This window comes from Gossypium hirsutum, chromosome A01 (genome assembly GCF_007990345.1).
Source record: "Gossypium hirsutum isolate 1008001.06 chromosome A01, Gossypium_hirsutum_v2.1, whole genome shotgun sequence".
NCBI lineage: Eukaryota > Viridiplantae > Streptophyta > Magnoliopsida > Malvales > Malvaceae > Gossypium > Gossypium hirsutum.
Genome location: NC_053424.1, coordinates 9,648,436 through 9,662,871, shown reverse-complemented (window position 1 = coordinate 9,662,871; position 14,436 = coordinate 9,648,436). Strand labels below are relative to the sequence as shown.

The 14,436-nt window shown below is 33.3% G+C and overlaps 3 protein-coding genes across 4 annotated transcripts; all 3 read right to left on the bottom strand.

Annotated features, from left to right (window-relative positions):
• Positions 1 to 3,308: 3,308 nt before the first annotated feature.
• On the bottom strand, positions 3,309 to 8,073 carry LOC107916637 (probable disease resistance protein At1g61300). Its single transcript, XM_016845949.2, has 3 exons — positions 7,768 to 8,073; positions 7,584 to 7,676; positions 3,309 to 6,714 (listed from the first exon to the last, which is right to left on the bottom strand). Exon 3 carries the CDS (start codon positions 6,694 to 6,696, stop codon positions 3,748 to 3,750), a length of 2,949 nt encoding a protein of 982 aa, XP_016701438.1. The 5' UTR covers positions 6,697 to 6,714; positions 7,584 to 7,676; positions 7,768 to 8,073; the 3' UTR covers positions 3,309 to 3,747.
• A 605-nt stretch (positions 8,074 to 8,678) lies between these two features.
• Positions 8,679 to 12,371, bottom strand: LOC121204970 (G-type lectin S-receptor-like serine/threonine-protein kinase SD1-1). 2 transcript variants are annotated; one of them, XM_041075890.1, is made up of 7 exons: positions 10,878 to 12,371; positions 10,649 to 10,765; positions 10,076 to 10,233; positions 9,786 to 10,017; positions 9,454 to 9,691; positions 9,219 to 9,369; positions 8,679 to 9,136 (listed from the first exon to the last, which is right to left on the bottom strand). In XM_041075890.1, exons 1-7 carry the CDS (start codon positions 11,557 to 11,559, stop codon positions 8,831 to 8,833), a joined length of 1,884 nt encoding a protein of 627 aa, XP_040931824.1. In that variant the 5' UTR covers positions 11,560 to 12,371; the 3' UTR covers positions 8,679 to 8,830. The 2 variants fall into 2 exon arrangements, with proteins under 2 accessions (XP_040931824.1, XP_040931830.1); XM_041075896.1 differs by having other exon boundaries at positions 9,786 to 9,996.
• On the bottom strand, positions 11,606 to 12,203 carry LOC121208741 (S-locus-specific glycoprotein S13-like). The gene is made up of 2 exons (XM_041079768.1): positions 11,657 to 12,203; positions 11,606 to 11,622 (listed from the first exon to the last, which is right to left on the bottom strand). Exons 1-2 carry the CDS (start codon positions 12,201 to 12,203, stop codon positions 11,606 to 11,608), a joined length of 564 nt encoding a protein of 187 aa, XP_040935702.1.
• Positions 12,372 to 14,436: the final 2,065 nt, after the last annotated feature.

Below are 14,436 nucleotides of genomic sequence, written 5' to 3'. Positions count from 1 at the left end.
ATTTGCATGGTCCAATGCTCCAACCACATAATAATAATCATCATCATTCAATACCAAATACTAATTTATATCATTTTATGTGACTCTTAAAAAGTTGAGCAAGTTTTCACATGATTTTGAGGTCATTGGCGCTCTCTTACCTAACTGCAAACTTTAGTTAAAAGCTTATCGAAACTCCCTTTAATTACTTGCCCTGAATTTGATTGATAGTAATATATTCCTAAACATTTTATTTGAAAAAAATTGCATTTTATCTTGGTTTTGAGAAACCCTTTTAGGAGTAAATAATACCACTAAACTTGGTTAAAAGAATTTGAATGTTGAATCAAATGGTAAGTTAGTTGAATCCATATATAGGTCAAATGGCAGCATTTGGTTGAAGATGGAAAAGTAATCATATAAACAATAAAGGTCAATATTTTTTTTACCATAATCTCATTAATACAACCCTATGAAAAAGGGAGATAAAGATGTTGATTCTTCCAGAATCTACAACCCCTTTTACAGGAGGAAATCTTATTTGATTTCTTTTTTTTTTGTCCATACTTTTCACTTGGTCCTTTTTTCAATTTTTTCTTCATTTTTTGAATCAAAACGACGTGGTTGATATTGATGCATGGAGATTTGTTAGAAAGACTGAGGAAGTTCGAGAAGCAGATTGAAAAAAATTTTATATTTGGAATTTTCTTGAAGATGAAGAAAATTTATATAAAAAAAATCGCGTAACCAAAAAAAAATTGAATAAAATTTCGTGTTTAAAATTTAGTTAGAGATAAAAAAAAATTTTATAAAAGAACTAGTGTTGGTAATCGGAAGAGTTGTCCTATAACATAGGACTATCGAGTGCTATTATTAGAGACTTGAGGTATTCTATTAAAATGTGATTGGATAGGGGTGTGCATAATTCGGGTAAAACCGAAAAAATTCGGTTAACCGACCGAATTCGGTTAATCGGTCGGTTAACCGAATTTTTTCGGTCGGGGGTCGGTTAATTTTTTTATGATTTTTCGGTTAACGGTTAATTCGGTTCGAAACCGGTCGGTTAACCGAAAATTTTCGGTTAACCGAAAAAATTAATAAATAAAATTATCCAACCCAACCCAAACTCAATTACCCAACCCAATAAAACTAAAATTAAAGTTTACCCAATTACCCAATCCAATAAAACTAAAACTAAAAGACAACCCAATTTACTAAATTCTAAAACCCAATTTACTTTAATAATTTATAATTTTTTTAAATTTTAAAAATAAAAATAAAAAAAATTCGGGTATTTTTCGGTAATTCGGTTAATTCGGGTAATTCGGGTAATTCGGGTAATTCGGGTAATTTTTAACCAAAATAAAAAATACATAATTTTCGGTTAATTCAGTTAACCGACCTTATTAACCGAAAAAATTTTGGTTCGGTTAAATTTTTTAAAAAAAAATCGGTTCGGTTAACGGTTAAAATTTTTGGAAGGTCGGTTAATTCGATTATAGTAATTTCGGGTTGGTTAACCGGTCGGTTAACCGAATGAACACCCCTATGATTGGATGAAGCTTAAACTTTATTTTAATAGAATTATTGGTTGACTACTTTTGAAAGATTTTATGGGATGTGATTAAAAAAAGTTTAAATTGATCCAGTAAGAATTCAGCGAGAAGTGTATTAAAATTTGGTGAGTTCCTTTTGTTTACAATAGTTAAAGTAGTGTAACAAAAATTAAGTTGTATAAATATATAAAATTTTATTTTAATTCGATTAATTTATGTATTTATCTTTTTAAGTCAATAAATCCTAACCCCATGCTTCCATCTCTTTCATAAAATATAAATACCCCCCATAAATTATCTGAATAGAATAAAGACCCCCACCAAGAATGGAAAATTGACTTTTGCTTCAATGACCCCTCACACTGTCATCACCCCTGCCATAATGTTTCAATCCTTGTTTAAATTTTTAGTCTTTTCTTTTTTGCTTGTTTTTAAAGTTATAAAATTAACCAGCTGTCTCAGCTTTGCTTACCTATAATCTGATGATATTACCTGTATGATTGAAAAGGCAAAGACTGATATAACAAGCAAAAGTGGTCCTGGATTAGCATCAAATTTCACATCCAGGAGGAACCTTAAGGAAGTTCAACAGCCGGCCACCACTTTTACTATTAACCTAAGCCACTTTTTTGGACCATCTTTTATGTTCTTTTTCCAGAAATGAATGATATCTAAAGGAATGGGGAGGCTTCAACAAATCCATTCCAGGATTAGATTGAAAGTTGCTGCTTACCCCCCTTTTTTTTCCCTTTGCATTCATTGTAGAAAAAAAATTTGAAAGTTGAGCCTGGAAATTGTCAGCATGACAGCATCAATAACCAGTTACAGCTTTTGCAATCACATTTGGTTTTTGCTTATCCTTTTCTTCCAGGGTGATGATCCCAAAGTCATGTCATCTTTGAAGTGATAAAATAAAAGTCCATATGTTCACATTTAAGGAGGCAAATTTGTGGAGGCCAGAAAAACGAAAAAAAACCGAAGTTTCTCTTAGTGGATATGTCCTTCACATTAAACATGTCATATTCCCATGATAAAACTGAGTTATATATGATTGAACTTCAAGGTCCTTAACTCTCATGTCCTAAAAAATTCTTAGGTGCTTTGCAACATATTTAGGGATACTTCAAGGAGCCAAATTTTAGAGGTAATTTGGTCTCAGCTCATTGTAACATATTGGATCTGGCAACATGTTCATTAGAATCTTAACTACTTTTTGTCAAAATGAATCAATATGCTGCAAAGGCTTCATGTTCCGTTAATGATATTAATCAGCATTCATGGTTTTATGGAACAGATATATGTCATGGGACCGACTCATGGTTTACTGTTAATGTCATCATTGATTTCGATTCAAGAGGGAATTCATTTTCGCTTCCCAACATCAGAACCAGAGATGACATGGTTGGTCTCCCCTTGGAATGCTATTGTGCACATATAAGGCTAAGTGGATCCATTATGATCTCCATGCCTGCCGCAAAATGAAACCCTTATAGCAATTTTGTTTCGAAAAAGTTACAGGTAGAAAATACAATATCGAATACAAAATTAATCAAACATTTCAATCATCAACCAACGAACCAGTAGGCAGTACTAACTAGGCGAATTCAACACAGTTAAACTAAAGCCAGACATGATGAGACTTGAACTTGAAACATAAAGATTCAACGTCCTACTCCCAGTCACCAAACCAAGGCTTGTTTTGCTTTTAGCATCCGTATGTTAGTTCAAGATACGAAACAGAAATAACGACAATAGTATCTGTTGACTCTTGCATGTTTAATAAGGTTGTCATTGTTTTTATGGCAAAACCCTCGAACTTTCTTCAGTTTGGGTTATAGAAAAAAAAATAGAAATAAAATGTACATGAAATAAGCTGGCTATTGAAATGTTACACTACAGTCTCAAGGAAGAGCACACCAGAATTTTCCAGCAATCTTTTTCATTTAGTTTGTAGATCCTAAACAGCATCAAGGAAGCAGTCAGGCTAAGATTAGCAGGGTCCAGAAATGTCAAAGCAGAGCATTAGCAGAAGCCCCATTGAATCATGAAACTATATTGTATAGGTAGATACAGATGTCACTGCAAAATCCCATAATTGTACAGGAATTTACAGGTAGTAGAACTATGGTTTCTTGGATAATACACAATCTATCCCCCAAAGCAAAAAAGAAGAAAAAGAAGGTACCTACTATTGATCACTATCATCAGGCTCTTACTCTTCATCCTCTTCTGAAGAATAATCTAAAACGAGAGATGAGAGGATATCCTTGGCATTGGGATCATCAAATTCCACTAATTTCCACCATTTTTTTGGATGAACATAGCCTAACTCGAGAGAAAGAGGAGATGGTTGCCCAGTTCCAAGCAGGGGTATCGAAAAAGGGATCTTCCTTATATTTGAGCAATTTATTATTGAAAGATATTTGAGAGACTCGGAAGGGATTCTAACTCCGCTACTACAAATGCTTTTCAATTCTGGTAATTTGATCAAGTGCAATGTCTTTAACTTGGGAAAAGCAAATGTTGTTATAGAACCCCTTCTGTCTACATTTTGATTTTCTTCATCTTCTTCTGCAATTATTTTCTCCAACTTTTTACAGTGCTTAACTTCAATATACTCCAAGTGTTGGAAGCCCTGCAATAGATGAACTGGAAACAATTTCTTTATGCTAGAACAATCAATCAGATAGAATTCTTTAAGAGAAGTGAAGATGCCAGGTGGTGTTGGAGTGTGAGATGTAGATGCAACTGCTGCTACTCTTACAAGTTCATTCAGGTTCCACAAGTTTCTAAGACGAAGAATCTCAATGTTCTGCAATGAGTTGCAAGACGATAATGACAAATCAACCACGCACTCTATCTCTTCACACCAACTAATGGTACATGTCTTCAACTCATTTGCTTCACAGAACAAAGAAATATTGCTCAAACTTTTGAGATTTCGACAGTGCTCAACAGTAAGTGTCTTTGTGTCTTTTGGGAGCACCACAAAATCTTCATTCCCCATCTTGCAATTAATAAAACAGACCCCTTTGTCAATTTCAACATCCTCAAGGTTATCAAACCTACGAAGGTTCTCCAAGTAGCCTGTCTTAGGTGATCCAACTCGAAGCCAGTAATTGGTTGGCCATTGACTCGATAAAGACTTGGCATATCCTTCAAAGTCTTGCAGCACACGAAAAGCTCCTAAAAGAATCTCCAGCTTTCTGAGTTTGGCTGCTTCCTCTCCATTTAAATTCAACCAAGCTTTCAAGACTTGGAGTTTAGAAAACCTTGATATTATTCCCATTGGTAGATTCTTTAGACCACTTGCATATAAATTGAGATATGTGAGGTTTTCTAGCATTTCTATACCGTGAGGGACTTCCTTAATATCTGTATTAAAAAGATCCAACTTCCTCAATGCTGTGAGCTTTGCTAATGAGGGCATGTGTCTTAACTGGCGGCACCGTCTAAGTATAAGTGCAGTAAGACTTGTCAAGGTGGAAATGGAATTTGGCAGATCCCAAATTCCAGTATGAGAAAGATCTAGAACCTTTATCTTATGCATGTGCTCAAAGAAAGATCCTAAAATCTTTTCAAGGTAATAATTTTTTTGCAATAACAAGGTTGACAAATTAGGGCATTTCGGTGATATCATAAGAACTTCTGATATTGAATTATTCATCAAGGAAACCTTCTCAAGAGATTCCTTCCATTTATGCTCACTTGGTATTTTCTCCAATTCAGTACCAGCTTTTACCATAAAGTGATCACCTCTTTTGATAGACAATGCCATGTCTCTCACAACATCATGCATCTTCACTCCTTCCTTAACATTGTCAATCATTACCTTCTCTAACAAGCAATTATTTACAAGCTTATTTAGAACAGTATGACCTCTGTCATGCATTGCCTGTCTATTCTCTAATTCATCAATGAGTTCTTCATCTATCCAATTTTCAATCAACCCCTCCTTTTCAATGTGATAATCCTCAGGATACAAGGAGCAATATAAGAAGCAATTTTGGATTTTTGAATCTCTCAAACGATCATAGCTGAATTTCAGGTGCTCAAATATTATGGTATCGGATCCTTTCACACTTGTAACCCTTTCACGTAGTTCATTTAGTGCATTCTTCCACTCAAAGGCATCATCCACACCTTTCATGCTACTAGCTATAGTTATGATAGCAAGTGGTAGACCACCACATTCGCCAACAATAAGGTTCACATGTTCTTTTAAAGTTGGATATTGTAGAACACCATCCCCCACCTGACGCAAAAATAAGTTCCAGGATTCCGCTTGTGAAAGAGGCTGTACTTTAAACACCTTGCAACCCATGGAATTGCACACCTCGATTGATCTACTAGTGATTACCAGTTTGCTCCCATTATGTGATGCTGGTTCAGGGATTCCCACATCCGAGAGAGCAAACTTTTCCCAAACATCATCTAAGATCAGCACAAATCTCTTTCTCTCCAAGATTTCCATTAGTACAGTTGGCCACTCCAATTTATTTTTAGGAAGACTGTGGTCCAAAGCACATGCAAGATCTTCTTGTAATTTTACAACATTGAATTCTCTGGATACCGTCAACCAAATCACTGCATCAAACTGATTTTCCTTTAACAATTGATTGTTGATATGCTTCATGATGGTGGTTTTGCCTATGCCACCCATTCCGCATACACCGATCATTCCAACGTCATCGACCCTCAGATACTCACAAATTTGTTCTTTTACATCCATTCGGCCTTCTAAATCTGTTGTTAGCAATGTCACTCCAGTGGCTGGAGGACCATCAACTGCCACACCTTCCGGGAAACTGCCTTGTTGGTAAATTCTCTCAACTTCTTCAATCTTTCTGCAAACAAATCTCCCTAGGCGTGCACGAGAGAAGTATGAAACAACACGAAACTTCATTTCTATCTTCTCCATTTCAACATTTGTGCTTCGGACAGTTTCAAACCAATTCTCCACTTCTTTCTTCACCACTTTTCTGCAACGAATCTCTGCTTCCTTTTTTAGTTCGAGGTCTTGCTTTCGGATATTTAAATCGTTCACTTTTCTTCTAAGGTCATTAACATTTTCTTCGAGTTTTCGGTGTTGATTTAAATATCTACTGGTTGGTCCCCCCAAACACTTTATCACTTCAAACAGTGGCACTAAAAACTCCATATTTATTAGGCCTCCTTCCTGTAGTTCACAAAACAAACATATATAATACATATATATTAATTATATCTCCCAAAAAGCTGTTCCCAACAACATTTATACATCAACTCTCTTTGTTGTTTATATTAGGTGAATGCATATATTATTTTTCCAACTTAAAGAAAAAAACATCATAATTCCTTGAACATATATTGCCTATGGTTTGTAGTTTTGATTTACAACAATAAAAAAAAAAGGAGGGAAAAGAAGAGAGCTAAATTAAATTTCAACAATAATAAGCATAAAAACCCTAGAAAATATTAAGGTTGTCAATTCTTGATTAACGTAATCTAACATAAGTAATGTTACATCCTTACAGAAGACGTTTGGGCTCTGTTTAGTTAATGAAAATTTACAAGGAATAAAGAAATTAAAGGAAGAAGAAAATAAATAGAAGAAAAATGACAATTCTTAGCTTGTTTAGTGATATAAGAAAAATATGAAGGAAAATTTTATCATCCATTTACTTAAATAAGAGAATATTAAATGGCAGTGTTAACCTTTTTTATTCATTCCATTAGGAAAAAAAAATTACAAATTAAAGTGAAACTCAAGAACATTCAAACCCTATTAGTATGATCAATCACACCCAAATGAGTCAGTCGTCCAAGATTCAACTAAATAACTAATATGATCCACTGACATGGACAAAAAAGCAAACACCTGGTTTGCAACTTCAAAACTGCAAACTTCCAAGAGTTTATTTAATGTTAATCCTTTATATTTTCCTTAATTAAAGACGAGAAAAAGTTGGAATCCTTAAATTTCATTTTCCCTTTTCTCCAAATTTTCCATAAATCAAAAGGTCCTTAAGAAATGATTGCAAGAATAAAAATTGACATTAAAAGTACCTGGGTTTCTTTTCCAAATTATATTCAGAAAGATGAACTGAAAATTAATCCCCTTGGCTCCTTGGAAGTAGAAAGATGTTGGGGGGAAAATAGCTGACATAATGCAGGGAAAAATCTACAGTGTTATACAGGTTAAAATCTAATATGTTAAAATCGTAAACTAGACAATTCCATCATTAATTACCTGGTGTGATCAGGTGATGAGGCAATTGATAAGATGATACTTCTCTTATCCTCCGTGGGTACTGTTTGTATTTGTAAAAGTATGGAAATTAAGATCACTTTCAAAGCAAATTTAGTCAAGAAAACAGCAAAAATGAATCTCTTTCTTTGCTAAACCCTCTACGATTAGAAGACAGTCAATTATCATATACCATTGGCGATAGAGAGTAAGTCAATGACAATAAGGTATGATCAAAAGTAGTGTCACCGAACTTGGATAATTAATGAAAGGTGGAGACGAAAATAGATAAAATGATATAAATATATTAATAATAATTTGTGGAATATGAGATAAAAAGACAGTAGGAAACCTACAAGGATTGACGATTAAATTTTACAATTACCGAATGGAATTTCTTGATTATTTACAATCTGGGTTTAGAAAACTATTTATATAAATATCAAGTTTTAAAATCAAGTTCCAACATTAGTCAAGGCAGCAAACTTAGACTAGTAGCTAATTATTGGGTTTTAGTAAGGGGTGAGAAATTTCTTCAATGGAATTTAGTGAGTGCGCGAGATATTAAAATTAAAATTATTTTATTTAAGTCTTTTTATAATTTATATAATTTTAAAATAATAACGTTAAAATTATACTTTGATATTCAAATAATAAAAATTTAATTTAACCTTTAAAAATAATAAATATACTCTATTAAAATAATAAAATTATACTTTTACTATCGTAAAAATATAAAATTTAATCCCCTAAAATTATCTGACTTCACCCTTGATGGGATCCCAAATGATAATGATCCAAACCAGAATTAAGTTGACAAGACTTTTTACTTGTATACTAATTTGCTTTTGCATCTGCAGCATAATTCAAGAATCTAAACATTAAATTTAAACAATTTGTTGAGGGAACAAGAATTATCACCACAACAATTATCTTCCTTCAATCTCTAACGATTACTGAAAAATATAAAACCAGATGACTCTTGATTGATCTTATCTTGCTCAAGGTTCAAGTGAGATTAATAGTTTGGAGCATAACAAATTGAGTGAGCCATACAACCTCTTTCTTATCTGGCCTCTAATAATGATAAACTTATTTCATTTCTCGAAGACGATCCGTCGTTTCCGGATGAACAATCTGCTTCAAAGGGTTTCTTGTAAAACAAGAAACCAGGTTGTTTAGGCAAAGGCAATTCATTATGACTTCCCAACATTAGAACCACGGATGACATGTTTGGTCTTTCCTCAGGATGTTGTTGTATACATAACAGGCTAATGTGTATGCATCTTAGCAAATCGGATAGGTCTCCAGTCTCTGCTAAGAATTCATCAGCAAGATCCAAAGGTTTACCTTCTTTCCATAACCTCCATGCCTGCAGCCAAATTCAAACCTTTTAGCATTTGTAGTTTTAAGTGACAACATAATACGATAATATAATATGTGTTGATGTTTACATGTTCAATGAGGTTGCCGCTTTGATTTACATGATAAAATCCCCTGTTCTTCTTTCCACTTATAAGCTCCAACAATAATATCCCAAAACTAAAAACATCTGACTTTACAGAAAACACCCCATCAATAGCATATTCTGGTGCCATATAACCACTGCAGAATATTGCCAGATAAAAATATGAAGTTATGTGAATTTGTGGATCAAATAGTATAGCAATGTCATAATAGTAGACCTACTAAGTTCCAACTACTCTATTGGTATTGGCTTCTGATTGATCTCCTCCAAAAGTTCTTGCCATGCCAAAATCTGAAATTTTTGGGTTCATCTCACTATCAAGTAGAACATTACTAGTTTTAAGATCTCTGTGGATAATCCTCAACCTCGAGTCTTGATGAAGGTAAAGTAGTCCCCTAGCAATCCCACAGATAATCCGAAAACGCTTAGACCAAGTTAAGACTGTGCGTCTCGTTTGATCTGGAAAGTAGGCATTCGTATTAGTCCTGCATCTGATTTGATCATTGAAGAAGCAAAAGTGAAAGCATTGAGAGGTTTGTAATGATTTTCATACCAAAAATGAATAAGTCAAGGCTTCTGTTAGGCATGGATTCATAAACCAGCATTCTCTCATCTCCTTGCATGCAACAACCGAGAAGCCTTACAAGATTCCGATGCTGAAGTTTGGCAATCAACTCTACTTCGTTCTTAAACTCGTTCAGTCCTTGTCCGGAACTCTTTGAAAGTCTCTTCACGGCAATTTCTTGTCCATCTGCTAGTGTCCCCTGGAAAATTTTGCAACACTTCTACGAGCTTTCAATATAATAAAGAAAGATCATTGTGCTAAATTACAGCAAATTTTACCTTATAAACAGGACCAAAACCTCCTTGACCTAGCTTATTAATAAATGAAAAAGAATCAGTAGCTTGAGCTATGGTACCAAACTCGAATACTGCAAGCTCCATATCTTCATTCTCGTCTTTATCCTCTCTACCATTTAGATTCTTGTGTTCCACTTCATCTGTAAACAGTATAAAACATTGGGTAGCATTTCCCATTGCCTATTTTCTATATTGATTGATTTATAAACATGATTCTGTACAAGCACTTGGTGCATACACTATGGGACTCTCTGTTTCTTAGATCATACAAATTTGTTAAAAATTCAAGTAAAACAGGAGAAAAGATAAATAGTCCTGTTTAGTTTTTCTAAAAAATGGGATGGAGATTAGGATTTTCCATTATGAGCAATTTCTAACTCTTCATTTTCTTGAAGCATCTAACACATTTTTGGATTTGGGTATGAGATATAATCCTCCAACTGTCCTCTGAATACATAAATTTAAAAAACCAAATATATCCATGTTGGACAAAATTACTTTGGCATTTTCAAAGAACAAAATCAGTACATTTATGAGGACCATAATTAGCGCTACCTTTAAATTTTCTCCTGCTTCTGCGAATGTAACAGACGATTAAAAGAAACCCCCAAAGCGCAGCAATTACTGTCCCAAGTATGATAGCAAGCTTCACCTTAGCCTTTTTCTTCTGTTCTGCCATTATCAATATTGATAAAGAAGCACAAATATTAATTCTTTATTACACAAAAACCCAAAAAGCATTATCTAAAGATGTAACAAGAACATGTAGTTTATAAAGCAGTACCTGCTTCTGAAGCAGACACTCTAACGTAAAGATCCTGACCATCTGATTGAAATTGTTTGATATCAAGCAGATCATCAAACCACATGGCGCAGCCACTACCTCCTCTTGTAACATATACATTAGTGTAGGCCATGCAAGAACAGTTCCTCAAGCATTTAGCCCTACATTCCTTGAGATTCATAGTTTGATTGACCCAAGAATTAGTGGCGTCTGGGGTTTTCACCTTCTCAATTCTGATAAAGCCATCTCCACTCTGGCAGTTGAGTGGCTCACTGTGTATGCACCCGGCGGAATAATCCGATGAGTTCCATCTCTCGAGCCTTCTCGGCCTGAACCCTGTCAAACATTGACAAGTCGGGAGCTTATTGCCATCACAGTCCACATTTGGACCACAACGTCCAAATTTGTCACAGTAGTCGCTTGGCATCATTGAGAACTGCATCCAAGTTTGAGCTTCTGGGTTCCATGTATACCTTTGTCTTACACTTTGGGTTTGGTTCAAAACAAACCTCGACATCACTGATTTGTTTTTGAGGGAATATATGTAGTAAACCTCATTATCGTTCCAGATAAAATCATAATCAAAGATGGGATTCAACCTTAACTTTGGTGTCCCACTAAATCCATCGCCATTCCATAACCCACTCCGTTGGTACTTTTCTGAGCCTTTCCTTAGCACCATCTCTGGGCTTCCAACCCACTCCGTTGGTACTTTTCTGAGCCTTTCCTTAGCACCATCTCTGGGCTTCCGTGGAATTCTACACCAAAAGTAAGATCACCTGGAGATGGATCATCCCAGTTCTTCCAGGCTGCTAGTCTTCTATGGAAACCAGTTCTTAAATCAATACCAATTTTCATCCCTGGTAACATTGTATCTGATGGATAATCAAAGCTTTGCCAAAAGTAATTCTCTGGTTTACTATCCTTTCCATCTCTGACAACAAGATTACCAGAATCCAGGAGCTGCAATACTGGATTCTCAACTCTAGCTGTGGAATTAGTCGACCAAACAGCTGTTGTGTTCTGAACTTGAAGCAGGATTTTCCCATTACTTTGTATCTTCAACAAGCCAGTGGAATCGTTTATTGGGTTTATCCTGTTTGCAACCCAAACAACAGTATGAATGGGGATGTTGTTGTACCAGATTCCCAGGTAGCGGTTCTTAGAACTGCCAGGAGTGAAGAAACCCAATTCAAAGCTTCCGTCATTGGAGACCAAGGTCATGCCATCGGTGAGTGACTCTGATAGAGTAAGGGTGTCGATTGCAATTGAAGGTTTTGAGAAGATGGTGAGGAAACAACAAGCAGTGTAAAAATAGAAACCCATTTCTTGGATGTCTAATCTGATAGCAAATTGGTCTCCGAATTAAGTATAGATTCCATTTTAATCAACATTTAAGTTCATGCATTGACTAGATGACCATAGGCATGGGGTAATCGAAGACTTGCAAGGCTTGACCTAGTAAAAAAGCAAATCCTCTGCTCGGGTGCCCCCTTCATCAGGTAATGCAACGTGTTTCTTCTTTTATCTTTAAAATTTTTTTATTAAAGTTTACTTATTCTTGGGTAAATTCTCTAATTGATCACCCAACTTTTACTATGCTTTCATTTTAGTATAAAAAAATTCATTTTGGTCACCCCATAATGTCGTCGTCGTCATGAAGCAAGTTACAAGAACAACGAATTGATGTAGACCGAGTTTGGTGTTGGAAGCAAGGGCATGGGAGGAAAAAAAAGGTTGGGTTAAAGAAGAAGAGAATGAAAGGAAGAAAGAAAATTTTGATTGGTGCAAAAAGAAGTATTTTATAGTGTGATTTGATCAAATGGTTTAATGATTGAGTGATTAAAAGGAGAAGCTTTTTCTAATGGTAGTGAACAAATTGAATGGGATTTTTTTTTTATCAAACTAAAAGTTGGATCAACAATTAAGTAGTTTATCCTTTTTATTTTCTAACTAAAATGTAAGAATAAAAAATGACAATAATAAATTAAAAATTAAATTAATTCATTATTTTTAATTTATAAAATATAAAAGGGCAAACTACACCAACTCTGCCTAAGCTTTAAAATTTTTTTTGAAATGATCCTTAAGCTTTGATTAAAATTATATTTTGATCACCCAACTTTCAAAAGTTGTATAACTCACTACCATTATCAAATTGTTACATTTTTATCACTCAAGTGTTAACTTCAATTAAAAAAGTAACATTGCACCTTAATTAAAAGGGTTAATAACTAATTTGGTCCCATAATTAAAAATCATTGTGATATTTTTAAAATTTCTTAAATATAATTGTAAAAAGAATTTTTTAAAAAAATTAAAAAAATTTAAATATGTAAAAATCTAAAAAAATTCTTTAAATTAAAAATAAAAATAATTTTAAAACACAACTTTTATTATATAAAAAATTTAAAATTTTCAAACTAAATTCCATTAAATTTTCACAGTTGATAAACACATTCACGTTGTTTTACCTAGAAATTACTTTGTCAAATTTTTTTTCTCAAAGTCTCAGCAAAAGACATCTCAATGCAAGATTCGAATTTCACTATTAAATTGATTGTTGCTACTCGAGTTTTCAAGAAACAAAATCTACGCTTGCAATATTGCTTTCATTCTTGAGATTCATAAAAATTTCTACCATCAACGACTTATCTTTTCTTGATAATTATAAAAAAAAAGGAGAAAAAAATTAAGTAATAAGACGGTTCTTTAGCAAATTATTTTGTTTTTTTTTCTTTTAATTTATAATACAAAGTACTCTACTTTTTTTCTAACCCATTAATTTTTTTTAAGTTCAATAACTAGATTGATTAGGTATTTGAATATCTTTTTATATTAGAATTTTGAATTTTTTAAATTTATATACAAAGTGCTGTTCTCCTCCTTCAAATCCAAAATTTCTTCTTCCAAATTTCAAGTATAAATAAAACATATATATATATATATTATATTTAATGATCTAGGAGCCTTCATCTATTTACATGAAAAAGAGAAAAAAAAAAGGTAAAGAAAGATGAAAATGAAGAGAGCATAAGATAATAAAGCAAACGAAAAAATGACTATGATTAAAGTGAATGGATATTTAATAAATTTTTTTTTTGTGAAAGTTTAAATATTGTGAACTTTGGTGAGATTCAACATGAAAAAATTAGCTGCAAAATTCTTGGGTCTTTATACAATTTATTTATTTATTTATAAGATTTTTTATTTTTTTTTACAATTTTTGTTAAAAAATTTTAAAAATATCAAAATGATTTCAACTTTAGCTCAGGGACCAAATTAACTATTAACCCTTTGAATTAAAGTGTAATGCTACCTTTTTTAATGGAAGTTAATAGTTGAGTGACAAAATTGTAACAATTTGATAATGTTAGTAACTATTAGGTAACTTTTGAAAGTTAGATGACTAAAATGTAATTTTAAATAAAGCTTAAAGGTAATTGGTTAAATTTACCCAATATAAAACAGAAGAAGAACAGATTTTCTGATGCTAATTTATGAGGTTAGATTTGTAAGATGATTCTTGAATTGAATTTATAACATTGAATTAAATAAT